Source organism: Panthera uncia (genome assembly GCF_023721935.1).
Source record: "Panthera uncia isolate 11264 chromosome E2 unlocalized genomic scaffold, Puncia_PCG_1.0 HiC_scaffold_20, whole genome shotgun sequence".
NCBI classification, from domain to species: domain Eukaryota; kingdom Metazoa; phylum Chordata; class Mammalia; order Carnivora; family Felidae; genus Panthera; species Panthera uncia.
Window position 1 is genome coordinate 19,315,794 of NW_026057589.1, and position 27,349 is coordinate 19,343,142.

The following is a 27,349-nucleotide window of genomic DNA, read 5'->3' on the forward strand; positions in this document are numbered from 1 at the left end:
GGGGGGGACGCGCGCGCCCGGACAGTCCGGCGCCGGGGCGGGCAGGAGCGGGGCGTGCCGTCGGGGGGCCCCGCAGCCCGCGGTGCCCGGGGCCCGGGCAGTGCGGGCGGGGGTCGGGGCCTGGCCGCCGGCCACTTCCTCACCGGGAACGGCGCCGCCTCGCCGGTCGGTGCCCGGGGACCGCCCCGGCTTTGAATGGGAACCCGGAGGATGCGGCGCGGCTGGCGGTCGGAGGGTCGCGCCGGCGTTGGCGTTCAAGGCTCCCGTGGCCGTGGGGTCGTGCGCCGCTTCCCGGCCGCGTCTGTGGCCGGGGCTCGCTGAGTCCGGGCGGCCGGGCGGGCCCCAGGCACTTCCCCGTATTGCACAGGTGGCTGTGGGTGGGTGGCTGGCGGCGCGATACCACGGAAGGCGCGGCCCTCACCCAGGAGAAACCGGGAGAGTTTGGGGGGGATCCGTGTTTCCCTGTCCCACCCCACAGCTGCGTGTGTGCATAATTATGTGTGCTCGTCTGTGCGTTTTCCTGGTTATGTTTTGGAATCCCAACGAGGTCATCACCGCCATAGCGGAAGAATTCGAGGGGCAACCGCGTCTCATTTAGACTGGGGAGTTGGCGCCTGGATTCTTGCGGAGAACGGGGAGGGGCTCTCCTAGCACCCCGATCTTGAACTACGCGGAAAGAGTCTGGCGGGCTGAGGGGGGTGACGTGGCGCAACGAAAGAGGTGGCCTTGCTAATCACCTTAATTTGAATTGGAGTTCCAGCTGTGTGACCCTGGGCACCTTAAAGAACCTCTCTGAACTTCCTTACCCTGGATGCTGGGGCTGCCCAAACGTACATTCCAGGGCTGTGGAAAATTGAGGCCTGTCTATGAAAAGGGTGCCTGGCTCGTGGTTGACCCTCTGGCTAAGGGCCCTGCCTGGGGCTTGGCCATTATCCTTAGCTACGCTTCTGCAGAGAGGGCTTTACCAATTTTGGAGCCCGTGCCAGGCCCAGCAGTTAGCCTGCTACCAAGGTGTGTACCAGCGCGGGGACAGTACTCCCTGAGGATTTCGTTGATGCCGAAATTGCCTAGTGCCGCTGCTGCCGCCCCCACCAACCCGTCCCCCTACCCCACCTCTATCTCCTCCTCCTACACACCTTCCCCCTCCCCCCACCTTGAGCCCTTGAGGCTTCTCTACAAGAGGCAAAACGGGCACCCCACGAATAGCCCTTTGGCTGGGTGCAGTTGGTGGAAAATGGCCGGTAAGAAAATTTGAAAACACTTCTTAATTTGGAAAACCGCAAAACACAAGAAAAAGCTCATCCTTATGTTACCACTTAAGTTAATAAAAAGTCAGGGAACCCCCTCTTCCCCACAAAGTAACCACTTTCCTTGGATTTATAAGCAGGCAGCCTTTAAAAAAAAATAATTCTATGATGCTTACTGGTTTGCAACTCCCCCCCCCCCCCATCTATTTCATGAATCTTTCTGGATCCAGTTGCTTATAAATTTTCCCCATGGTTTCTGATAGTTACTGAGTAATCCTTGGTGTGCATGTCTCCTTATTTCTTTAAGGGACCTCCTTCCCAGTTGTGTTCTTTTTTTTTTTTTCCTCTGTTACAAATAATGCTTCTGCGAATATCTTTGTGTTTCCTTCTGCACACAGGTGAGTGCTCCTCAAAGCGTATGCATGTTTTATGTTTTAATAGATGCTCACAGGTTGTCTCCTCAAAAAAAGAGAGTTGAGCTCATTCACACTTAGGTGCAGTGGCCGCCCCTCCAGTGAAAATGAGTTTCTGCAGGGTGGGTGTGAGATGTGGCATCACCTTCCTTCCTTTCAGCTGCAGGAGAGGGGCAGCTACCTCTCAGGAATGTGTGCAGAGCTCAACAGAATTGTCCTGTGGGATTTTATACGAAATCCTTTATGGGCCTAACGTTTCTTCTGAGCTCAGGGAAGAGAAGAAAACTTCCCTGCTTCCTAGTCCTGGGTCCTTGTCTCCCGGAAGTTTATTTCAAGCATGGAAAGGACCTGGAAAGTAGAAATGGCAAAACCTCTTATTAAATCTCAGACACCGTAAGTCCTTTTGCAAAGTTACCCGGGGAGGATGAGAAACAGGAAAAAGGGATTTCAAGGCTATTTCATTTTTTTTTCCTTGAAAGCAGAAGAAAAATGGGAGTTGTCCTTGCTGCCTGGTGCCTTCCTTTGGAGAGAAGGCCTGGGAGACCCCCTTGCCTTAGCTGCTGAAGCATCAAACTCTGGGAGCCTGAGTCGGGAGCTGGCTGGATCTTGTTGGTTGAGTCCAAGGATATTGTGGCCATAAGGGCCTGTTTCTAGTTCCTGGCGAGAGGCAACAGGGGAGACTTGATGTTTACAGTTGTGCCAGTCCACTGGGCTTCCAAGCTGGAAGTGACCAGAATCCGGGAATGTTTAAGTCCAAGCCCTTCTCAGAGCCAGAGTCAGAAAAAAACTGAGGGCCCTGGTGGCTCCTGGCCGGCAGGTGTAATCAGAGGTGGAGGTGGGAAGGGGTGTGTTTCCTATTTATGCTTTGCCGCATGGTGACCTGGAGCCCTGGGAGGGAGCTCCAGAGGCGCATGGCTGAGGGTGGTCAGCATGGTGAGAGCTGGGATCAGGTGCAAATCCTGCTGCTGCCACTTTCTAGCTGTGTGACTTTGGACAAGTCCTTTAACTTGAGAGGGATGAGGGGCTACCAAATTAGCTTGTTTCTAGCCAGATTCTGCCATGGGATTCTGAGTTCCACAAGACGGGTACTAACAGAGTCAGGGTGTGGGATTCAGACCAGGGTTCTGCCCTTGGTGCTGCCACATTTGTGTGTGTGACCTTGATTATGTAATTTCCCCTCTCAGGACTTGTGTTTTCACCTCTGGTATTTCTCCTTGAGATAAATGAGATAAACCAGGTATAGCAGGTGCTGGGACCTGGGAAAAAGCCAATAAAGAGCTGGTTTACCAGGACGAGACTGGCCCCAGGCACCTGGTCTCCCTGTCCCCCCTCATGGCTTACAGGGTGATGGGGCAGGAGGCTCGTTTTGGGCGGAGTTTGTGGCCCACTTGTCTTGCTGCTGGGCCTTTGCTTAAGGCTGTTCCTCTGATGAGAACACTATTCCCTTCTGCTTTACCTTTTGAAAAGATTGGATTCAGATCCCTTCCTCTCCCAGAAGCTTTCTCTGTCCTAAGTAGGGGTTGAGCTGACAGGTCTGCTTCTAAGTGGGCAGAGAGCAGGTGTAATTCATGAGTTGATCTCCAGCTGCCAGATACCTGTGGAGCTGCCTTTGGCTATGGGCGTGAGCTGGAGGGAAGAAGGGGGCAGAGGGCAAGGCCTGGGCCTCTCCCCACTGCCCCTCGCCTCATTTGCATGCCAGTCCCCAGCTCAGTTCCTGGCATAGAGTTGACACTCCACATGTTGAACAGCTGACTGGTGAATATTATGAGGCCCTGCTAAGTATTGGGGGCTGTACATACATCGTAGCTTCCAGTCCTTCCAGTGCCCCTTGAGGCTGGTATTACCTCCATTTTAAGATGAGGGAACGGAGGCCCTGATTTTGAGTGGCTTGGCAGGAGGCCTCCGGAAGGCCCGCATGGCCCTGGCTGAACACCTGCCTCTCTACAGAGTAACAGCTGTGGGCTCCTGATCCTGTGGGATTTGGGGCAGGGGTGGGGGGGGGGGGGTGGGGGGGGGGGGGGGGGGGGGTGGGCGGATGGGGGGGTGGGTGGTGAATAATGAAGATGCATGGAAAAATTGATGGCGGTCGTAGTGATAGCAAAATCTGGGGAGCATTGACTTGTGTCATTGTTGTAAGGGCTCCAAGATCTCTCTCTCTACCTGGTTTAATCCAAGAACTTCCCCTGAGATTCTGTTACGTCTCCCCCTTCACAAGTGTGGAAGTACAGCATAGGCTTGGGGAGTGTCTGCCCCTAGAGAGCCTTCTATCTGACTCCCCTCTGCAGAGTGAGGGGTCAGGGCGTGACTGCAGCCGGCTGCTCAGAGGGGGTGACATGATTTCATGTTGTTGGAAACAGGGCCTCTAGCTACTGGTCTGGACTGGACTGGAGGGGGCTGGGGCAGAAGGGGGAGACCAGGTGGGCGATTAGAATAATCCAGGTGTGAGATCCTGGGAGGAGCCCGTGACTGGGGAAGATGAATTGCATCTGTTGACGGATTGGACACAGGTGTGAATGCCACCAGACCCGGCTGGTTCCAGGATTTGGGGCCCAGCACCTCTCTCTGCGGGGGCATCAGTGCTGTTCGAGAACACCTGCGTGCTGAGCAGAAGGCCAGTGTCCTGCTGGTGGCATCGCAGTGAAGGCTTTCCTCACTGTCCCCACGACCCCATTTTAGAAGGGATGCGACCGAGGCTTTCAGAGGTCGTGCAGCCTGCCCAGGCCACACGGTCGGCCGAAAGCCCCACCAGGACTTGAACTTTGAACTTGAGGCTGCTGGGCCCCGATGTTTTCTGTCTTTGTGGCTCCGTTTCCGTGCAGAGGTCTCCACAGACGCATCCTTGAAGTGGTTTAGTTAATAGTATTTTTTTCTCTTCTCAAGTTCACTTAGATGGGGAGGGAAATCTAGGCAGAAGAGAAGAGGATGCTGGGGGTGGGGAGTGGAGCCAGCCTGGACTGCTTTGGCTATTCAAATACTCTACAGCCTGGAAGAGTGTGGGAGGGCCGGGTTCTGTGCCAGGCTGGAGTGATTTGGTTATTCAAAGCCGGGATGACAGCTGAGTCATTGAGGTCAGAGGGGCTCCTCCCACACCTCCACGTGTATTTCAACCTCTGTGCGTCCTGTCTGCGCTGAGTGGTCCACGATTCCCCGCCTGGAGAATCTTCCAAAACCCCTCCTGTTGGGCGTGAGACAGGATTTTGGCCGTTAGTTAACGAATTCCTCCTCCCAAAACCCAATTTACTCCTTTATTCTGCCTTTCCAGCGTCCTGTTCCCTCACGCCTCCCACCACGTCCTCTGCCAAAAATGACCGCCATGGTCAACATGGACACCCTTCCTGAATATGAGAAGAGTCAGATCAAGAGAACCTTGGAACTGGGCACGGTGATGACCGTGTTCAGCTTTCGTAAGTCTACCCCCGAGCGGAGGACTGTCCAGGTGATCATGGAGACGCGGCAGGTGGCCTGGAGCAAGACGGCTGACAAGATTGAAGGCTTCTGTGAGTAGCCCTTCCTGCCTTCACTTGCTCTTGTGCTTGTTGTTGGTTTGGTGTCTTATTCTTCTGGAAATGGAAGCGTGGCCGTTCTGACTGGGTCTCTGTTGGGGTTTAGAGTAGGTGGGGGAAGTTGAGCCAGAGAATCGTGGTGGGGGGGGAGGGGAGGAATGGAGGCCCCAGGGGCCAACTTGGAAATGACATTCAGATGGCTCACCTGGGCTGGCGGGGGTGTGCTCCCTGCCTGACCGCATCGGGGACCTTTTGGTTTCTGTTGCCGGTCAAGCGCCCTGCCCTGCTCTGCCTTCGTAAGGACCAAGTGACAGAACTGCAGGAATCCTGGCTTGGTAGGCAGATAGGCCTGTTTTGTTTTACTATGAACCACAGAACGAGAGGCCTTCGCTCTTCGCTCCGCGGGGACAGAGCGTGTCAGAATATTCTGGAGCTTTTAAATGAAGCTCCAGTCCTGGTAGGTGGTGTCTTCGTTCCCCACCCGCCTCAGATTGGGCAATTGGCTCAGTTCCTAAAGCTTCTAAGGCTGTTGTCAACAAACGGAGTAAGGAGACTTAAGCAATTTTCAGTTGCAGAGACTTGCTTTAATTGGCATTTTTTTGTATGGACTCTTTTTTTTTTAAATGTCAATTGAAAAATTAAAATATGGTTGGAAAAATCAAACAATTCATAAATAAATGTCTCTCCTCCCCAGTCCCACTCTGTGCCCCCGGGGTGGTCAAGCTCATTACCAAGAAGTTCTTTTGTCTTCTAGAGTATTCTATGCTTGTGAAATGCGTGGGTCATGTTTTTTTCCAGGAATGGGTCCTTACTACTTAAACTTCTGCACTTTCATTTCTTTCTTTTTTTTTTTAATTTAATTTTTTTTTTATGTTTTAAAGTTTATTTTTGAGAGAGAGAGAGAGAGAGAGACAGTGTGAGCTGGGGAGGGGCAGAGAGAGAGAAAGACAGAATCTAAAGCAGGCTCCAGGCTCCAAGCTGTCAGCACACAGCCGACGCGGGACTGGAACCCACGAACCGCGAGATCGTGACCTGAGTGGAAGTTGGATACTTAACTAACTGAGCCACCCACGCACCCTCAGATTTCTTTTTTTAATTTAATGATCATTTGGAGGTGGGTTCTGATCATCCCACTGGTCCAACTGCTGCTTTCACAGCCTCATAACATCTGGCTGCGTGAAATGGTCTGACCCCCCACCCCCGCCCGCCCCCCGCCCACCCCAGATGGACAGTTGGGTGATTTCAAGTTTTTTGTTATCAGCTGCTGCAAATTTTTCTTTTTTTCTTTTTCTTTTCTTTTTTCCTTTTTCTTTTTTCTTTTTTTCTTCTTTTTTCTCCTTTTTATGCAAAAACTCTATTGAGATAATTCACATACCATACAATTCACCCATTCAAAACGAACAGTGAAGTGGTTTTTAGTGTATTCATGCGTCTGCACAACCAACCATGTTTCGAACCTTTGCGGTCACCTCGAAAGGAAAACCTGTTCCCTATCGCCCTCACCCTCTTCCCCTGCCATAAGCAACTGCGAGTCTCCTTCCCGTCTCCGTTGATTTCCCTGTTGGGGGCGCTTCCTGTAAGTGGAATTCTAGAATATGAAGCCTTCTGTGTCTGGCTTCATTCCCTTAGCATGATGACCCTGAGGTTCATCCACGTTGTAGCGTGTCTGTGCTTCATTCCTTTGTCCGGTTGAATAATAATCCCTCGTGTGGATTTTCCACAATTTGTTCACTCATTGATGGACCTTTGGGCCGTCCCCACTTCATGGCCGCAGTGACCCGTGTCAGGAACGTCCGTGTACAAGTTCTTGTGAGGGTGTGTGTTTTCATTCCTCTTGGGTTTGTGCCTAGGAGCATAGTTGTTGGGTCCTGTGGTGGTGACTCTGTGTAGCCATTTTAGGAGCCGCCAGACTGTTTGCAAGGTGGCTGCAGCCTGTTACATTCCCAGCAGTGGTGTGCGGGGGCTGTCTTTGCTCCTTTTATTCTTAGAGGGTATATCTGAAGGATGACTTCCTTCGGGGGGAGTTTGGCAGCACCCAACAAAAGCCCATGAGGTAGGACGGTACCTGTTCCCAAGCCTTGATCTGTACCTCAGTGGGGTTCTGAACTTGGCCGTTCACAGGTCACCTCTGCTAGCTTGGCGTAGCTCTTCATTCGATGGCTCTTACCGTGAGTTCGATTAAACAGCTTTCCAAAAATTTTCTCCTGGCTTCGTAGCCAGGTATGTCTCCGGTGTCACAGAACCTGAGCCCTGTTTTGAAAACACCCGTGTGTTTAAGCAGCTGACTTTCCCCCCAGTTTTGCTTGCATTTGGCCACACTCCACCTCCCAAGTGGCCCAGAAACCTGGTGCAGCTGGGGTGGAGGTGGGGACCTGGGGAGTGTGCAACGGGCACTGATGGTAAATGCAGGGTGCCATACTGAGAGTGGACAGTGGGTCCCAAGCCTGGCTGATCATTAGAAATCCACAGGGGTTTTTTTTAAATGTTTTTTTTTTAAAAATGTTTATTATTTATTTCTGAGAGAGACAGAGTGCAGTGGGTGAAGAGGCAGAGAGAGGGAGGCACAGAATCTGAAGCAGGCTCCAGGCTCCGAGGTGTCAGCACAGAGCCCTTTGTGGGGCTCGAACCCACAAACCATGAGATTATGATCTGAGCCAAAGTTGGACGTTCAACTGACTGAGCGTGGGAGGCTTTTAAAAGTACAACCTAGGGGCGCCTGGGTGGCGCAGTCGGTTAAGCGTCCGACTTCAGCCAGGTCACGATCTCGCGGTCCGTGAGTTCGAGCCCCGCGTCAGGCTCTGGGCTGATGGCTCGGAGCCTGGAGCCTGTTTCCGATTCTGTGTCTCCCTCTCTCTCTGCCCCTCCCCCGTTCATGCTCTGTCTCTCTCTGTCCCAAAACTAAATAAAAAACGTTGAAAAAAAAAAATTAAAAGTACAACCTACTGGAACATTCTTGGGAAGCTCATTCTAAGGGGCACGAGACCAGATTTTGGCACCTGAAATCCACGTCTGTAGGTTTTCCTTCTGTTAACTAAATGCCGTTCTGCCCTCTCCCTGGAGAGGCTGAGGATGACTATCATTCACTAGGTAGGTTGGGGCTCAGTATTTTAATAAGCTCCCCAGGGGCACCTGGGTGGCTCAGTCGGTTAAGCGTCTAACTCTTGGTCTTGGCTCAGGTCATGATCTCACAGTTTGTGGGTTCAGGCCCCGCATTGGGCTCTGTGCTCTGTGGAGCCTGCTTGGGATATTCTCGCCGCCTCTCCCCTGCTCCTGCTCTCTTTCTCTCTCTCAAAATAAATAAACATTAAAAGAACCCCACCACAGGTGGTCCTGGTAACCAGCCAGGTTTGGTGTATGCTGCTCCAGAGACGACCACCTAACCTTCCTTTGTTCTGTATTTCAATGTCTTCTCTGCCAGGCACTGTCCTAGGTACTGAAGACATGGCTGTAACTAGATTCTAATCCTCATGGAGCTAACAGTGTTTCATTAGGAACAAGCAGCATGGGCTTTGACTTCCAGTACCGTTTGAGAGGCTTTGCTGCGTGACCATGGGCAAGTTACATCTGCTTTCCAAAATTAAATTCTCTTACGTCTAGAAAGGGAATGATATTGGTGTCCATAACCTCTTGGGTTTTGGGCTGCGGGGGGAGAAGAGGAAGGATGGATCCCCTGCCCTGGTGGGGAGCAGACTTAGCAACTGGCCAGTGCAGGATCGTGTGATCAGTACCACAGTGAGGGTCTAGGCTGGGTACCCTGTGAGGAAGGAGGGTTCTTACTGGTCTGGGTGTAGAGGAGGGGGAATAGGTGGAGGCCTCTCCCAGAGGAGCTTCTTGGGTGGTGACTTAGAGGAGAGAATTGCTGGGTGGCCTGCAAGATGGCTGTCCTGAAGCAGGATCAGAAGGTGGCATTGAATATGAGCGAGTAGGTTTGTGGGTCAGAGATTTGGGCAGGGCTCAGCTGGGTGACTCTATTCTTTGTGACCTGGACTGAGGTCATTTGGTGATATTCAAGTGGTATGTCACTTGGTCTGGAAGTTTCCAGAATCTTCACTCCCATGTCTGGGGCCTTGGTGGTGATGGCTGGAAGATGCGGATAAATGGAAGTTGGGATAAATGAGTGCCTATCGCTGCTGGACCCAGAGCAGTTGGGCTTACATGGTGCCTGGCATCCCCCCAGAGGGTGTGTTCCAAGAGTCCCAGGCAGAAGCTGCTTAGCGTCAGGAGTCCCAGAGCATCACTCGCACCAGCTTAGGTCACCAAGGCCAACTCCGATTCAAGGAATGGGGACTCCACTCTTGAGGAGTGGTGGCATGCATGTCCAGGGTGGAAAGGAGCTGGTAGTGGCTGTCCACCTTGGAGCCAGGCCACCGTGAGTACATCTGGACTCTGGATCCAGACCTGTAGCTCAAGTCCCTGCTCTTCCACCTGCTAAGTATGTGATCTGAGCCACTCTGTGCCTCAGTTTACCTGTTTGTCAAAATGAGGTGATAGATCCTATTTAATATGAATTACATGAATTTTAAGATAGGCAAGAATTAAGTGGACTTTATTTAATGTACTTTAAAAAAATAGATTTTAATGTTTATATTTGAGAAAGTGTGAGTGGGGGAGGTACAGAGAGAGAGGGAGAGAGAGGATCCAAAGCAGGCTCTGTGCTGACAGCAGAGAGCCTGATGCGGGGCTCGAATTCACAAACTGTGAGATCATGAGCTGAGCTGAAGTTGTATGCTTAACCGACTGAGCCACCCAGGTGCCCCAGTGTGCTTTTTTAATACGTGGGAAATATTGCATAATTGAAATGGAACACAATAAAAGAAAAAAGAAACTGGTGGGGAGTCCCAAGCACTAGCTTCTTTTTTTTTTTTTTAATAAGTATTTTTAAAAATTTTTTGATGTTTATTTTTGAGAGAGAGAAAGAGACAGAGCATGAGTGGGGGGAGAGGCAAAGAGAGGGAGACACAGAATCCAAAGCAGACTCCAGGCTCTGAGCTGGCAGCACAGAGTCCGACACGGGGCTTGAACCACAAACCACGAGATCATGACTTGAGCTAAAGTCAGATGCTTAACACACTGAGCCACCCAGGCGTGCCTCCCCTGCCAATGCCCCCAAGCCCTGGCTTCTAGAGAAGACTAGATTTTAAGCCACTCACCTCTTGGCTGTCAGTTTCCCTTTTACTTTCCAAGGGTGATGGTAAGATGCTGACCGGGCTTCCTTCCAACCCTGGCCTCCTGGAGAGCCTTGGAATATAGGGAGGGAGCCCATGGGCCAGCTGGGAGATGCTGTGTGTGCGTTTTCTTCACTTCCAGGGGCATCAGCTGAGTCTCCAGCTAGAAAGGAGCCCACTTGGGGGCCTTTCTGAGTTCCCCTTTAGGGCCCTGCTACATCTTCTGCATTTGGGGGGCCTGGAATGTGCCTTGGGAGCTGATGCAGGGCCACCTGTTTGTGGAGTCTGAATAGGGTTGGTGGGGCGATGGGCCGCCTTGGAGGGTGTGGACCATGGCCATCTCTACTGAATAGGCTCCTGTCCTGAAGTTTGCACGCATGTCTTCTCCATCTGCTTATTTTTGGCAAGTTATGGCTGCTGGTGAATGAGGGATTCTCAAAAATAGGAGCTGTTCTGTTTCCCTGGTTTGGGTCCTTGGTGTGGTCGCCTGGCGATGACGATGACGTTGTCGATGACGGGAGCCGCCTCTAACGAGTGCTGTCTGTGTACTGGTGCCTGTGTAAGCACATCACGTACAACAGCTCGTTAATTCTCCACAGTGACCCCGGGAAGCTCTGTTTATGAGGGCACGGAGTCCTGTGGAGACTAGGTGACGTGCCCAAGGCCACACGGCCACGAACGGGCAGAGCTATAATTTGTATTCATGCTGTCTGCCTTCGGAGTCTCATATCTTCTTCCTGCTGTGTTCCTTTCTCTTCCTGGGTGATCTCTGATGTTTCAGTTCTGTGTGTGACGGAGAAGCACGTTGCTGGGGACCCAAGAACAGCAGTTCGACTCAAGTTTTCATTTTTACAATGGGAGGGAAATGCGTCCATTCCTTATGTGTGCAGAGGACACGCTTGGCTGGGTGCTGGAGATGCCAGGAGGAAGAGGCCTCTTGAAGTGCTCTGGTTAGCAGGGAGACGGGCGTGCCAGGAGATCACACAGTGTGGACAGCTGCTGACAGAGCCAGGGCCATTGAAACGGCGTGGTTCTTATCCCCGCTAGTTCTGAAATCCATCTTGGGGCTTCGAAGCCATTAAAAAAATGATTATTTTTGAAAGTTGTTATCGAAATGTTTTTGAAACGGTGGAGAAGTGGTTGTTTTTGTACCGGCATCATCCCCCGCCTGCAAAGAAATGCATTGTCTGAAAGCGGCCCCCACACTCCTTCAGTCAAACATCCCATCAGAAAGGAGATTCAGCCAATGCCCTCCGTGTCTGTAAACTTATTTATTTGTTGGTTTAGATGTGTGGTTATGGTTCACGATAGCAGGGACTTGAGAGTCTGAGTGCCTGGATCTCCTCCCAGCCCTGCCACCTCATTGGGGTGTGATCTTGGGCCACTTGTCACCTCTTTGTGCCTCCGTTTCCTCACCTGTAAAAACAGGTAATGAAAGAATGCCTTGCATCAGACTTCTGGGAGCCTTCACTGAAGTAATACAGGGGCAGTGCTCTCGACACTGCTGAGCACAGCAGAGGCAGGTTCTCAAGTATTGGCTGCTCTTGGCATCCTTGTCATGGTCCTTGTCATTGTCCTCATCAAACATAAAGGGAAATGGTACTGGAGAAAGGATGAGATAAATATTAGAACTTCCATTTATACAGTGATTTTCCTTCCTGATCGCCTTCTGGCGTATATACTCTCCATGACAGAGACCGCTGGTACGAAAAACAGAACTGACCTTTTTATTCTTGACCTTGATTCAGACTTGCTTGGCTGCTGGACGGTTGAGGAATTGATTTCTGTGGTTGTTCATGGGTTGTTTTCTGTCCTGGATAACGATTACTTGTTCTTAGAATTTGTTCCTTTGTTGATTTTAGCAAATACTCAAAGGACTGAGTGTGTGTTTGGTGTTAGACTTGTCACTGGGAATAAAGTGTCGAATAGGGCCACAGAGATCCATAAAGCAACTTACAGTTTCCTAGGACAGAAAAAGCCAAACTAATCATTCAAGCATTTGGGATTGTGATGGATGCTAGGAAGGTAAGAATCCAGGCACTGTGACAGAGTAGCCAGGGAAGAACACTATTTTAGTAGAGTAGATCTCAGGAAAGCCTCTCTGTGGAGGTGATACTTGGCCTGGACTTGATGGGTGAGCAGGAGGGAGCCATGGGAGGCTCTGTGGGGAGAGCAGTCCGGGCAGAGGACACCGCAGCAAAGCTTCTGTGTTCGTCAGGGGCAAAGGGCAGCGACAAAAGATGTCTTCATACAAGTTTCTCACCAAGTCCTGAAACAGTGGGATTGGGGGGTGGGGCTCTGCTGTGGGGTGGTTAGGTACCCTCTAAGACATCTGAGGCTGCCTCAGGATCCTCTGTGTCCAGCCAGCATGTGGGGGAAGAGGGAGAGTGGAGGATGCCTTAAGAGGTGTTTATGGCCTGGGCCTGCAAGGTGGAAGGTTCCCAACTTCCACTGACAAGGAGTTGGCATGTGATGTGCTGCAAAGGTTGCTGAGAAATGTGACCAGCCTGTGTGCCGTTCAGAATGAGAAGTGGGTTTGGTAGGCATCTTCCGGGCTCTTCGTGGCCCCTAATTGTGGAGGGGGCAGAGGTGGCTGTAGGAACCCAACTGATGGCTAGAGAACAGAATGATTGTAGGGACTTGGTTGGGGGGGGGGGCAGGTGGAGTTCTTGTAGGAATCCAAGAAAATAGACAACTTTACCCAGTAAGTGGGCCTCATGGGAAGGGGAGATGGTGGCACTGAGGACTCTGCCATCTGTCTGACAAGAGCCGCAGGCAGTGGCTTCTCTCCATGGTCGGGCCTCCTCGCCCCTGTTAAGCTTCCCCGCAGCCATGGCTGGGTCCTTCCCAGCAAAGCCGTTCTCCATCCTCACTCCCTGGGCGGCCTCCTCCGTGAAGCCTGTGGTTTCCCAGCCTCCCAAGAGTGGACTCCTGAGGGAGGCCTGTGATTGGCTGGGTCTTCTTGAGCCAGTGCATGGGGATTGGCTATTTCGAAGCCAGCGTCCCCTCTTTGGTTTGGTAGTTGGCCTCTCCTGGTGGGGGGCATAGTCTGGAAGCTTCAGGACTTACGGGCAGGGGTGGGTCCCTGTAATGGGTTGAGTTGTGACCTCCCCCCCCAATTTCCTGTATCAAAGCCCTAACCCCCTGTGCCTCAGACCGTGAGCTTATTTGGAAATTGGATCTTTGTAGACATATTAAGGTGAGGTCATGCTGGTGTCCGGTGGGGCCCTCATCCAATATAACCGTGTTCTGGAGGAGACACACAAGGAGAGAAGGTCCCACGATGAGGAGCGCAGGGGTGGGAGTGCGGCCTTGACAAGTAGGGGACCACCAAGGTGGCCGGCAGTGCCGGAAGATGGGGGAGAGGCATGGAACAGATCATCTCCCCCCAGCCCTCAGGTACCAACCCTGCCCACCCCGTGGTCTGGGGTTTCCAGCCTCCACAACTGTGAGGCAGTACATTTCTGTTTAGGCCACCCGGTCTGTGGTCCTTTGTTACGGCAGCCCTAGCAAACGAATACACTCCCCTTTAATTTTTTTTTTTTAAAGTCTATTTATTCTTGACAGAGACAGAGCGTGAGCTGGGGAGGGGCAGAGAGAGAGGGAGACACAGAATCTGAAACAGGCTCCAAGCTGAGCTGTCAGCACAGAGACCCGCGCGGGGTTCGAACTCACGAACTGTGAGATATGACCTGAGCCGAAGCCGGGCGCTTAACCGACTGAGCCACCCAGGCGCCCCACAAATACACTTCCCTTTATTTATTTATTTTTAAAAAAATTTTTTTTTTCAACGTTTTTTATTTATTTTTGGGACAGAGAGAGACAGAGCATGAACGGGGTAGGGGCAGAGAGAGAGGGAGACACAGAATCGGAAACAGGCTCCAGGCTCCGAGCCATCAGCCCAGAGCCTGACGCGGGGCTCGAACTCACGGACCGCGAGATCGTGACCTGGCTGAAGCCGGACGCTCAACTGACTGCGCCACCCAGGCGCCCCTACACTTCCCTTTAAAAGGGGACTGAATGGCAGTGGGGTGAGCACGGCCACTGAGGTGTCCATCTGGCCACAGGTATTCTGGGCAAGGTTCAGTTGGCCGTGAAGGAATTGAGGGGCCATGGCTTTCCTTCAACCATCCTCTTCCTTCCTGGCTACATTCGTCTTGGCCATTGGTCTTGGTTAATTGTGTGTACTGTGGCACCAGCCTGCTTAGGTTTGAATCCAGAGTCCATGGCTTTTTAGCTGTGTGGCCTTGGGCAAGAGACTTAACTGTCTGTGCTTCTGTTTCCTCATCTGTAAAATGGGAAGAATGGTAGTGCCTGCCTTAAAGAGTTGTTAGGAGGGTCAGATGTGCTCCTGTAGGAAACCACTTAGGTACCTGGGAAGGTTTGCTCTTGTTACTACCGCTCAGGCTTCTCTCCTGTCTCTTGCAAGTATATACCCTGAATTCTCTCCTCCCAGAAACCAAGCCTCCCCTTTGAAGGACGCTGTGCATGTCGAGTTAGTTGTGGTTGGTCCCTTGGGTGCTCCCAAGGCTGTGGGGTGTGGACATGGGTCTTTTTCATCCGGCTCTTGGGAAACTTGGTGTCCCAGCTCAGAGCTCCATCTGGGGCTGCTGGTGAGGACAGGAGAGGCAGCTGGAGTGTGGACACATCCCCCTGAGAGAAGCCAGGGAGCCGGGTGCAGGGAGCGTCTGTCCCTTGCATCTCTGTAAGCCCTGGGGTGGGTGTGTACCCCACTTTGTGTCATTAGAGTCTCCTGAATAGTTGGTGCAAATCAGATCTCTTGTGGATGTCTAGGGAGGGAGCTGTTAAGAGCGATCCCTCAGTGATTGCTTTTAGGAAGAAACTCCTCCCCACTGCCTGCCACCCAGTGGATCTTAGAGATAAGTGTGCATTGTCACATAGCAGGGTAGCAAAGTGACAGGTCTTGTTTTGTCTTGCAAGAGACTGAAGTGCTATGCAGTTTGCATTTGAAGCTAGAAATCCTGGTGGTGGCTTTTCCTGCCGCCCAGCAATGCTTGACTTGGAGCGGTCCTTCACCCCAGAATGTGGGCTCCAGGAGGCAGGGGCAGGTCCGTTCAGCTTTCCAGTGTGGGATCCCCAGCACCTCGCCCGGGGTGACCAGTGGACACATGAGGGAAAGGACCTCGATGCCCCCCCTGCAGTCTGTGCTCCCCCTTTTCTCCCCAGAGATGGCAGTATCTGGGGTTAAGGTAGAGCATCTCTGTGACAACTTCCTTTTGAACCATATACACAGCCCTGAGCTTATTGGCAGCGTGACCCGGAGCACCCCAGGCCCCCTTGTGCCTCAGCCTTCTCGAGTGAGAGCTGGGATGATGGCAGAGTTTGCCGGTGGGTTCTGTGCAAGGATTAAATTTGTAAATGCATGTAATCGCCTGGTCTGTACTTGACCGGGGTGCCTCGTGCTCATGCTGCCCTGATGGCTTGTCAGTGCCTGCATTTGTGTGTTTCGCGAAGTATTCGAGGGGCTGTGGTGTGGCCCCTACATGCAGGCGGCCTTTTAGGGTTAAGGTCCCTTGGGTTCGAGCCTTGGGCAGGCCAGCATGTCTGCCCCTTGCCTCTGTCCTTGGAGGCTGGGGTAGCCTGCCCTTGGAGAAGAGGAGTGTCAACAGGGCCGTGACGATGTTTTGGAAACAGCAACAGTGATGATGCCAGTTCCAGCATTGCCGGAAGAAGCTTTCATCTGACCCAAGCTGCACAGCCAAGGGCGGGAGTGGGCTTGGGGGCCGGGGTGAGGTGTGTAGTGTGTGAAGGATTCTGTTTCGAGAAGGGAGAACATGGCACTTTGTAATTTGTAGAAGGGAGACTGGCAAAGTTAGTGTCTGCACAGCGGGAGAGAGACAGGAAGAGAAGGCCCTGTGGGGCTCATGGTGGGGGTGGGGTGTGATGTCAGCCTCTGCGGGTGAGGGCCTGGGGCCTGGCTGGAGGAGGGCCTGTGTCCCTGGGGAGCTAAGAAGGACCCAAACAGGGGTGGCCAAGCGTGAACGGCCAGTTCCCTATTGAAGACAGCTCTGAGCTGATCTCCTCTGACCTGCGTTTGCCCTGATTAATTCTGACTTCGTTTTCCTTGAAGAAGTAACATGTATTCATTAGCAAAAACATGTTTTTTAAAGTTTATTTATTGGGGGGGGAGGGGCAGAGAGAGAGGGAGAAAGAGAATTCTAAGCAGGCTCCATACTGCCAGCGCAGAGCCCAATGTGGAGCTCGAACCCGCAGCAGTGAGATCATGACCTGAGTTGAAGCCAAGCGTCGGGTGCTTAACTGACTGAACCACACAGGCCCCCCAGCAGAAATATTTTTAACGATAACTGGGTGAGGGTAACAGCCCCTTCCCCCTTGACCAGAGGCATGTGTGTTAAAAGTTGGTCTACACACTTCTGTTTGTTTTGTTCGTTTGTTTTTGCAAGACATAGATGATTTTTATAAAACGCAATATTCTAGCACCGTGCCTTTTCCATTTAGTGCTACATTGGGACCACTTAAAAAAATTTTTTTTAATGTTTATTTTTCAGAGAGACAGAGAGACAGGGAGTGAGCAGGGGAGGGGCAGAGAGAGAGGGAGACCGAGAATCTGAAACAGGCTCCAGGCTCTGAGCTATCAGCACAGAGCCCCATGTGGGGCTCAAACTCATAAACTGTGAGATCATGACCTGAGAGGAAGTTGGATGCTTAACCGACTGAGCCACCCGGGCACCCCATGGGACCACTTCTTGTTATAAGCTGTCCTCTTAAGGCCTGACAGCCTGGGTTCAAATCTTGGCCCTGTCACTTAAAATGTTGGTGACCACGGACAAGTTAGCCTCCCGTTGTACCCATCTATAGAGTGGGATCACAGTAGTGCCTTCCTTAGGGGATTCTCATGGGGATTAGGTGAACACGTTGCACACTTTGGGATAGTGCCTCACAAGTATCCCAGAGCACTCAGTAACACCATCACTGGTGATGGTGGGGGTGGTGATTATTATCTCGGTGCCCTCTGGCAAGCAGAACAAAGTCCCCGGCCCAAGATGTTCCCATCGTAATCTCTAGAATTGGTGACTAGGTTCTCCTCTATGGCAAAAGGCTCTCTACAGATGTGATTAATTTAAGGATCTTGAGACGCGGAGATTATTCTGGATTATGGGGGGGGTATCACAGTGGTTCTTATCAGTGAAAGAGGGAGGAGGGTCAGTGTCTGAGAAGGAGATGTGATGACAGAGCAGAGGGCAGAGAGGTGAAATGAGTGGCTTTGAAGTTGGAAGGGGTCCACAAGCCAAGGGATGCAAGCCGCCTCCAGAAGCTGGAAAAGGCACAGGAACAGATTCTCCCGTAGAGCCCTCGGAAGGAAGGGAGCCTTCCTGACACCTGGGTTTTAGCCCAGGGAGACCCATTCTGCTCACCTGCAAAGCAGTAAGATCATGTGTGTTGTCTTAACTCCCTGAGATTGTGGTTAATTTGTTTCAGCAGCCACTGGAAATGACTATAGCCTCCTATCCAACTTAGACAAATCATAATATTTGCTTTGGATCTTGGTTTTTAATAAGAGAGTGCATGTAGCTAAGTCCTCACGTATATGCCTTCCTCCCTAGGGAAGCCAGGATGTCACTTTGATAATTACTCCCATGCATTTTCTAACACTGTGAAGACTTGCATCTTTAATTAGCATACAGTCTCTTGTTAGGCATCCATATTGATATCAGTGGCTTTCTTTTAACTGCATTTAGGTTTCACTCGGTAAGGGCCCCTGATAGGACACCTGTTCTTTTGATGATGGTAATTTAGGTTATTTCCTATGGTGGAAATCTTTCCGAGCATATGCCTTCTGTTTTGTTATAACTGGTTGTAGCTTTTGTCCTTTATCTTTTATTTTTAATTTTTTAATCCGTTTTATATTTTTAGGTATCATGTAGCTTATTAGTTTGCTATGTCTAACATTGATCCTGGGAATATTTTTATTGCTAACTCTTAGGCACATCCCTGGTAATTTCCATAGGATGAATTGCTAGAAGAATTTCTGGGAGGAAGGAAAGGCCGTGTCCTGGGCTCTGGGTGCAGTGGTCCCCAGGAAGCCTGCGCCGACTTGTACGCCCCCGCCTTGCTAGCATCTGGGCCCCTGTCAGCTTTTACCTCTTTCACAGATGTTAAATTCACAGGCAGTGAAAGGTCTTGTGAGCATTGTGGTTCCTCTTCCTCGTTTGGTAGTTGTTCTGTCCCAGGATGTGAAACCAGAAGCACGACTCCTCTGTTGGCTGAAGACCGTGGATCTCACTGTGGCTTCAACATGACCGATTGGGGGGCACCTGGGGGGGAGCACCTGGGTGGCTCAGTTGGTTGAGTGTCCGACTTTGGCTCAGGTCTTCATCTCACGATTCACGAATTTGAGCCCCATGTCAGGCTCTCTGCTGCCAGCGCAGAGCCCGCTTTGGATCCTCCCTACTCTCTCTCCCCCTCCTCCCCCTCTCTCTCTCTCTCTCTCTCTCTCTCTCTCAATAATAAGCATTAAAAACAAAAAAACCTGACCAATTGGGATGGTGGTAGGAAAATGTATGAACCCATACTGTGGGCCAAGGCCTCTGATAGGTCCCCACTTAACCCACCCAGCAACCCCATGAGGTTGATATTTTCCTGATCTGCTGGATGAGAAATTTGATGTCAAGGCAAGCCTAGTAACGTCTAAGGTTGGCAGCCTGGATATACTTCCAGTTATTCTGATGGCTTAGCTCATTTGTGTGTCAGGCTGTCTCCAGGGAGGAGTTGGGTGTCCTTTTCCTTTCTTGAGAGGAAGGCCTTGCATGACCTTTCATTTTGTAATTGCTTCCAAAAATCTGCGTAACTGCATAGGGTTGCCCCAGAAGGGGCTAGATTCTAGTTCCCCAAGGCATGGAGCGTCTTGTCTGTCTCTGCACTTGTAACGCCAGGAGTTTCCAGTAGGTGCTCAATAAATGTACGCTGCTGAGCCACTACCTTTTCTTTCCTTGTAAAGGAGGAATCTACTTTCTGTTTCTATATTCGCCTTCTCTGGACATTTCATAGAAGTGGAATCCTAATATGTAGCTTTTTGTGTCTGACTTCTTTCTTTCTTTTTTTTTTTAAAGTTTACTTTTTTTAAGAGAGACACCGAGAGACAGAGCACAAGTGGGGGAGGCGCAGAGAGAGAGAGGGAGACACAGAATCTGAAGCAGGCTCCAGGCTCTGAGCTGTCAGCACAGAGCCTGGCGTGCGACTTGAACTCAAGAACCGAGAGATCGTGACCTGAGCTGAAGTCGGACGCTTAACCGACTGAGCCATCCAGTCGCCCCAACGTCTGACTTCTTTCAGTTAACATGTGTTATGGCTCATCCATATTGCAGTGTCTATGAGTGATCGATTCCTTTTTTATGGCTGAGTAGTGTTTCATTGTTAGGAGAGACCACATTTTGTATATCCATTTCATTACTCGATGGACCTTCAAGATGTTCCCACTTTCTGGCTGGCTGAGGAATGCTGCTGTGAGCATTTGTGGACAGATTTTTGTGGAAATAAGTTGCCCTTCTTTGTGTATGTACCTAAGAGGGGACTTGCTGGGTCCCTTATAACTCTGTATTGACTTGTTTGAGGGCCTGCCAGGCTGTTTGCCACAGTGGCTGAGCCATTTGATATTCCCACCAGTTTGTCCACACCCTCGCCAACTCTTGTTACTGTCTGAGTTTATGACGATAGCCATCCTAGTGGGGGCGAAGTCCTATCTCTTTGTGGTCCCGATTAGCATTTCCCTGATGGATCCTTGTTCCATTTTAAATAAAACTCCTTACACGGTTTTTGGTTGATGCAGTGTTTTTCCATCAAACACTTAGTTTCTGTGGCAGCATCCAGTCGTACTTTCACTCTCCTGGGTCCGGCGTTGACACCTGGGTGCTTCCCATGGGGGAGCAAGTAAGGAAACTCAGGTTAGCGAGGAGCACACAGGTATGAGTGCTGATCATTGGGGATGTGATTCCTGGCTCGAGTCCAGAACTATAAATTTTAAACATCAGCTTTTGGGGGACAAAAGGACCATTTTAGCCTAAGTTTCCTTAGTAAATGTTCAAGATCACCTGGGTGCTGTGGGTGGGATGTGGCAGAGATTTTCCCTCATTTAAAGGTTGAATGCCTTGGCTCAGGGTGTCCGCTTTCCTTCTGACTTCCCAACTGCCCACTTGAGCCTCTTGGCCTGCTGTTTGGCCAGCGGCTGCCCCCTACGGGGAAATGGAATTGGGAGGCACCACTGGCATAGGAATTCCTGCCCTTGCTGAATACCGTAAGCACGTGTGTGTCTGTGTGATCATGTGTATGGATATTCACGTATGGTCTGCAGTCATCACACGAAGCCCGTGACTTAGGCCTTTGTGCCGGTGAAGTAAGTGAGTTTGGGTGACTGGCCCAAGGTTATCAAGCTTTTTAGAGGAACAACATCTGGCCGGTTTCCCCCATCACCAGGTGCTCTAAAAACTTACAAGCCACAGACTGGGAGAAAATGTTTGCAAAACACATGGCTGATAAAGGGCTTGTTTCCAGAATATACAAAGAACTCTCAAAAACACAACAATAAGGGGACGCCTGAATGGTTCAGTTGGTTAAGCATTGGACTCTTGATTTTGGCTCAGGTCTTGACCTTATGGTTTGTGAGATCGAGCCCCAAGTTGGACTCTGTGCTGACTTGGGATTCTCCTTCTGCCCCTCCCCCATTCTCTCTCATGCTTGCTCACAATATATAAACATTAAAAAAAAAAAAAAAACAACCCACAACAGTAAGAAAACAAAAAAAACCCAATTAAAAAGTGAGCAAAAGATCTGAGCAGATATTTTACTTGCTCTCCCCCCATCCCACCCACCTCTCCATTCTGTAGCTGAACTGGGCTCCTTCTAGACCAGTGCTGTGCAAAAGAAAAATGTGAGCTGCCAATGCCAACCATGTGTATAGCTTTAGTATTATTATTATTTAAAAGTTTATTTTTGAGAGAGAGAATGCGAGAGGGAAGGGGCAGAGAGAGAGAGGGAGACACAGAATCCGAAGCAGGCTCCACGCTCTGAGCTGTCAGCGCAGAGCCTGATTTGGCTCAGGTCATGATCTCGCGGTTTGTGGGTTCGAGCCTCAAAGTCGGAAGCTTAACTTACTGAGCCACCCAGGTCCCCCTATAGTTTTAAATTCCCAGTCACCACATTAAAAAAGGTATGGAGAAAAAAGAGAGGTGAAAATAATTTTATTATATTTTATGTAACTGTGTATATCTAAAGTATTTCAACATGGGTATGATATAATTATTACATGTAATATATTACATTTTCAGTTTTGGTCTGAGTTTTCAAAATCCAGTGTGTATTTGATCCCTACAGAACATCTCAGTTTGGACCAGTTCATTTTTGAGTGCTCAATAGCCACATCTGGCCATAGCTGCTATATTGGATAGCATAGCTCTGGAATATACCTCCTCCTTCCTTTTTTGCATTACCCACTTCCTTTATAATCCCTACACTCTTCCTTCTCCCCCGAGAAACATAAGTGTTGTCCATGTGGCAGCTGCCATGGTGATCGTGATGGCAAATCCATATCTTGCTTCATGAGGACAGGTGGCTTCATCTTCCCCACAGACACCGAACACGTGGGATCACGTGTGTTTGCTGGTTTTGCCATCTGCCTGGGCGTCTGTCCTAGATTTAGATGTGACACTTGATCGCGGGGCCAGAGGCTTCCGCAAATTACTGGGTAGCCCTGGTAGAACGTTCTTCTGGGGGTGGCCTGCGTGCTGGGTGGCACTGATCAGCCTGCTGAGTGGGGAGTACGCAGGCACAAGCCTTTCCCCTCCGGCTGCTGATTTCCCAGTCGTCTGTCCCTCCCCTGTCCCGACTGGAGAAAGTGTATCTGATGGCCCATTTACCGCTGCCCAGCGCACAAGTCAGGGTCTTCTGGCTGGTGGGGTCAGAAGCTGCCTTCCTAGAATGTGTGGCTGAGAAGAAGGCTCTATAACTCATGGAATCCAAGGGGCCAGGGCCTTGAGGAGCAGGAGCACGAACCGCCTCTGGCATTCATCTTTCCTCGGCCCGTCGAATTTCCTTTCTGTCTCCTTGCACAGACCTCATCTGTAGAGCAGATCGTGTAGCCCAGGGTGCTGCTTTCTCTCAGCATCCACAGTTGGTCCTCTGTGTTTGTGGATTCTATAGTCCCAAATTTGCCTACTCCCTAAAATTTATTGGTAACCCCTGAACCAAATCTTATGGCACTTTGGTAATACTTTGTAGACATGGAGGGAAAATTTTTGAGTCACCCGACATGCGTGTTCCTAGTTGGCTTCCTTCTTGTGTCCACTCTTAAACTTTTTTTAATGTTATTTTTATTTTTGAGATAGTGAGCAGGGGTGTGGCAGAGAGAGGGGGAGACAGAATCCCAAGCAGGCTCCATGCTGTCGGCACAGCACGTCACTGTGATATCATGACCTGAGCCAAAACCAAGAGTCGGATGCTTAACTGACTGGGCCACCCAGGCGTCCTGCTCTTACGCTGGTAATAATTGTCCTTTTCTCAGCTGAGTGCCATCTTATTCTCAGTTTGGGGCTTTTGGGCGTGTTTTCGTTGTTTACAATACCCCCCAAGGGCTGTCTGGTGTTCCCAAGCACAAGAAGGCTGTGATACGACTTACGGAGAAATTACTAGGTTTTTAGATAAGCTTTGTTCAGGCATGAGTTGTACACAGTGCTGTTGTGAGTTCAGTGTTAATGAATCAATGATCTATATATATTAAAAAACATTTTTTTAATATTTATTATTTTTGAGAGAGAACGAGCACGAGAGGGAGACACAGAATCTGAAGCACGTTCCAGGCTCCAGGCTGTCAGCACAGAGCCCGATGCGGGGCTCAAACTCATGAACGATGAGATGATGCCTCAAGCTGAAGTTGGACACTTAACCAACTGAGCCACCCAGGCACCCCTCAATGATATATATTAAATAAGGTGTCTTTAAACAAAAACACACAAAAAACAAGGTTACGTATTGAACATTTGATAAAAATATCACGACCACAGGCTTGAAGGAGCCTAACCCTGTATTTCCTCAAAAGCACTGGTTCGATATTTGCTAATTCTTTTTTTTTTCCTTTTTTAATGTTTGTTTTCGGGGAGAGAGAGAGTGCACGAGAGCGGGGTGGGTGGAGAGAGAATCTTAAACTCCACCTTCAGCACAGAGCCTGATGCAGGGGTCGATCTCACTACTGTGAGATCACGACCTGAGCCAATATTAAAAGTCAGATGTTCAACCAACTGAGCCACCCAGGCGCCCCAAGTATTTTTTAATTCAGTGTTGATGGTGACTTTACAGAATATAACCACCATGAATGATAGACTGTATGTCAATCCATGGGGGAGACTCGGGTTCTGCTTTTGTGAGGTGCACACCACTTGGACCAGGGATGTGAATTCTAGAAGAACAAGATCAGATCTAGCCAGAAGACAGGTGGGAGAGTGTGCATCTGGCTTCCTCTTCAGGTTTGAGAGACAGTCTCCTGCCACAAAAGCCACATATTGGAAGTCTCTTGGTGAAACACACAACCCAAAGTCCTGCTTCCAGAACTTTCCACCTACTCTTCCACAGTCCCAGGAGGTGCCAGACCTCAGGTTTGAGAGTGAAGAAGTTTGTTTCTTTAGCATTAGCCTCTTCTACTGCAAAGTAGTAAATGCTTTTGGGGAGCTGGTGTTGGAGGTGTGTGGTCAGGAGAACACATCATGCTGTACCTATCAGACTGGTCACATGCAGGGGCCACTAACTGGTCACCTCTTTGTGTTCATTTGTCATTGCTTCATTCATCCCCCCCGTTCATTCATTTAGTAACCTTATCGATAAACCAAGGGCAGTTGTTGAGAAAAATAGACATGATCTTTAATTTCATGGACGTTGCTGGGGAGGGGCAAACATAGGTTAAATATGGACGTGAATGCATTTATAACAAAAATGAAGGTGAGTTTTCCTGCTCCCTGAGTGCTCTGGGAGGTTTTGTACCTGATGGGAGCCCAGTAAACGGCCACCAGACTGATCTAGCAGTCTGGCTTTGCAGACTGCTGGCATGCTTTGTGGCTCAGAGCTGCATCTGACCTGTGTCCCTGAGGGCAAGGGTCTGCATTCCTGGGGGCGATCCTGTGGTGGTTGATGTTCTGTGGAGGTTACGTGACATGGCACGTAAGAGCAGGTTGGATTTGGACGAGCCTGGGCTTGACTGACGGCTGTGCTGCTCTGTGTCAGACGTCCCGTTTGAGTATTTGTATCTGTAAAACGGACACAGCGTTGGGGTCTACCTTGTGTGTTGGTGTGCAGCATAGACACTGGTATGTGAGGTCCTGAGCTCGGGCTTAATTGAGTGCTTTTGTGGGCGGTATCAGCATTAGGGGATGGCTTTGCTGAGTGGGGGTCCAGGGCTTGTGAACAGGAAGGGCTTTCCCGATGTCAGTCTCCTTCGGAGAAGTGGATGCCTGGAAGCCGGTTTGGGATGGTGCTTTAATTACCTATTGCCGTATAACAAACCGTGTCACAACACAGGGCTTGAAACAGTAATTCTGTGGGTCGGGAATGTGGGCAGGGCTCAGCTGGGTGATGGGTGATGGGTCCTATGCGGCGTTGGCTCGAGTCCTCGAGTCCAGCCAGTTCAGCTGATGGCTGGGCGGGAATTTCCACCAAGGCTCTCCTCCCTTGCCTGCCCCTTGGTGCTCCTTCCGGCAGCCTCTTTCTGCCTCCCTCCACATGGCTAGTTTGGGGTTGAAACTGGCACAGTGTGACTTGTACATTCTTTTGGTCAAAGCACATCATAAGGCCAGCCCAGCCTCAAGGGTGGGGAAGCAGATTCCATCCCCTAATGGCAAGAGTGGTGAAGAATTAGTGGCCAACTTGGGTCCACCAGTGACAGAGACCATGGTAGCCAGAGGCATCTCTCAGCCTCTCTGGGTCTTGAGCTTGGATGTATCCAGAAGTCTAGAAAACAGCTCTGGTAGAGGGTCCCCTCCACAAAGACAGAGGGAAGGGATGGGGAACCCAGGCCAGGGTCTATGGCTTATGCCAAACTTTGGGGCTGGAACACAAAGTGGGAGGAACGGGGTCAGATCCAGGGATGGAAGTTCTCTCTGCTGTTGGTTTTCTGTCCACTGTTGGTTCCCCTGAGTGGAAAATCAAGTCTTCTGAGGGGACCTGCTTGTTTTAGCGGAGACAGGGGTTGGGGATATAGTCTTCAAGGGAGAGCATTTAGGAGTGAGAGTCTTGTTTCGGTATCAACAAGGGGGGATGTAGCAGGAATCGCCCTGCCAGATGCTCAGCGGGAGATGAGAGGGAGCAAAGATCCAGGCTCCTGTCCTGGGCTCACTGCTCCTTGCTGCGGTGACCGTGGGCAGTTGATGTAGCCCCTCTGACCCTCCGTCTCTTGGTCTCTACGGAGGGGATCTTAATGGCCTTGCCCCTTACGGTTGGGGTGAGCTAATACACATCAGGGTTTATAGCCCAGGTTTTGGACTGGAGTAAGTGCTCAGAAAATGTCAGCTGCTCAAAATAACGCTTACAGTGTGTTACCTTCTTTCCTGTCCGGATAGTGCCCATGTGGGGTTATCTTTGCAGGGAAATCGATGCCCACGTGGGGTTACCTTTATGACCCGGGCTGCTGTCGCGGTCATGATTTCAACCTGACCTAACTCCTTCTAGGACGGAAACCTTCCGGTTGCTGAGGTTAATTTGTAAGTGTTTCTCTCCTCCCAGTTAGGAAAGGAATGTGTGGTCATTGTCAGCAGTTCGGGAATTCAGAAGGCTTAGAATGAGCTGCCTGTGGTCCCTGCGATGACCATTAATGCTGAAGGAGGTTGTTGAAGGGGGAGCAGTTTCTGTCTCTTCTGGACAGGGAGTGGGGAGGGGTCTCTCCTCTCTCTGGTGGGCCCACGCTAGGGTGTGGCCTCCCAGCCTCCTGACCCTCATCCGGGGGGGCTCGGCCTGAGCGGGTTGGGGGCCCCACAGGACAACAAGGTGCTTACGATTGGCCGAGCGCTCTGAATGCCAGGGGCAGACGATCGAGTCCTTGGGTGATGTGTCCCTCCAGGAGGAAGCTTTGGGGGCTGCGAGACCACCCTGGACGGCTTCCTAATTTGCATCTTGAGAATAGCCACGGCCGGGTGGCTCCACCCCTGCCTGCCTCCTGTTCACGTACCCTGTTCGCCGGTTCTTGCTCTTTGAAGGCCATTGGGCTCAAAAGCCGTCTGGAAGACTGAGGATCCACCTCGTTGTGGGGGATCCGGTTTTGATGCCTGGTGTTCCAGCGTCTGTGGACGTGTCTCCTTGGATTCTCTGGGTCGTCTTGGTGGGAATCTTCGTAGGTCATCAGTGCACCGTCTTGTAGTGCTGTTCAAGTTACTCTTCAGAGACAGCACTGGGAAGGTTACCCCAGTTTGGGGCTAAGAACGGGACCACCTACCGAGTCTGAGACGGGGACCTTGTTCCTTGCTAGAAATGATGACTTACTCCGGAGATGACGGGGGGGAGGGAGGGGCACTGTTCCTTGGACGCCCGGGGCCACATTCCAGTTGTGACTTCCGTGGATGGGTGATGGGGCTTCTCGGAGCCGGGTTTCTTTGCTTCTCTACCCATTTCACAATTCCGCAGTCAGGGCCTAGAAGGCAACAGGCACTGGATGTGTTGGGTGCTTAATAAACGGAGGCAAATGACCCAACAAAGTCCTTTCTCTGAACCTTGTAGGCTGGTGGGAAGGGAGGGATGATCCAGGAGGAAGATGAAGGCTGTCCTGCCTGATGAAGACAACTCAAGGGGGATGGGGAGAACCCTCCTTAGGGATGTTCAGCAAAAGGCCTCTCTGAGGAGGGCACTTTCAGGCCTCAGTCTCCTTGTGGATAAAATGGGAACAATAGTAAAACCTAGGTCACTAGGCATTTAGCAAGTTGGAATGAATTACTGTCTGTAAAGCATCTGTCCTCCCCTAAAAACAAAAAGGTGTTTTAAATGTCATCGTTTCACTATTATGCCGGCTCGAGGGG

The 27,349-nt window shown here is 50.8% G+C and overlaps 1 protein-coding gene across 4 annotated transcripts in view; it reads left to right on the forward strand.

Moving 5' to 3' along the window:
* The window catches only part of PLCG2 (phospholipase C gamma 2), a 160,971-nt gene that overhangs the window by 539 nt on the left and 133,083 nt on the right, over positions 1 to 27,349 (forward strand). For all 4 annotated transcript variants that reach the window (XM_049622502.1, XM_049622504.1, XM_049622503.1 and 1 more), the window contains exon 2: positions 4,923 to 5,157. In XM_049622502.1, the coding sequence (XP_049478459.1) occupies positions 4,965 to 5,157 (193 nt within the window). In that variant the 5' untranslated portion in view covers positions 4,923 to 4,964. The remainder of the gene's footprint in view (positions 1 to 4,922; positions 5,158 to 27,349) is intronic.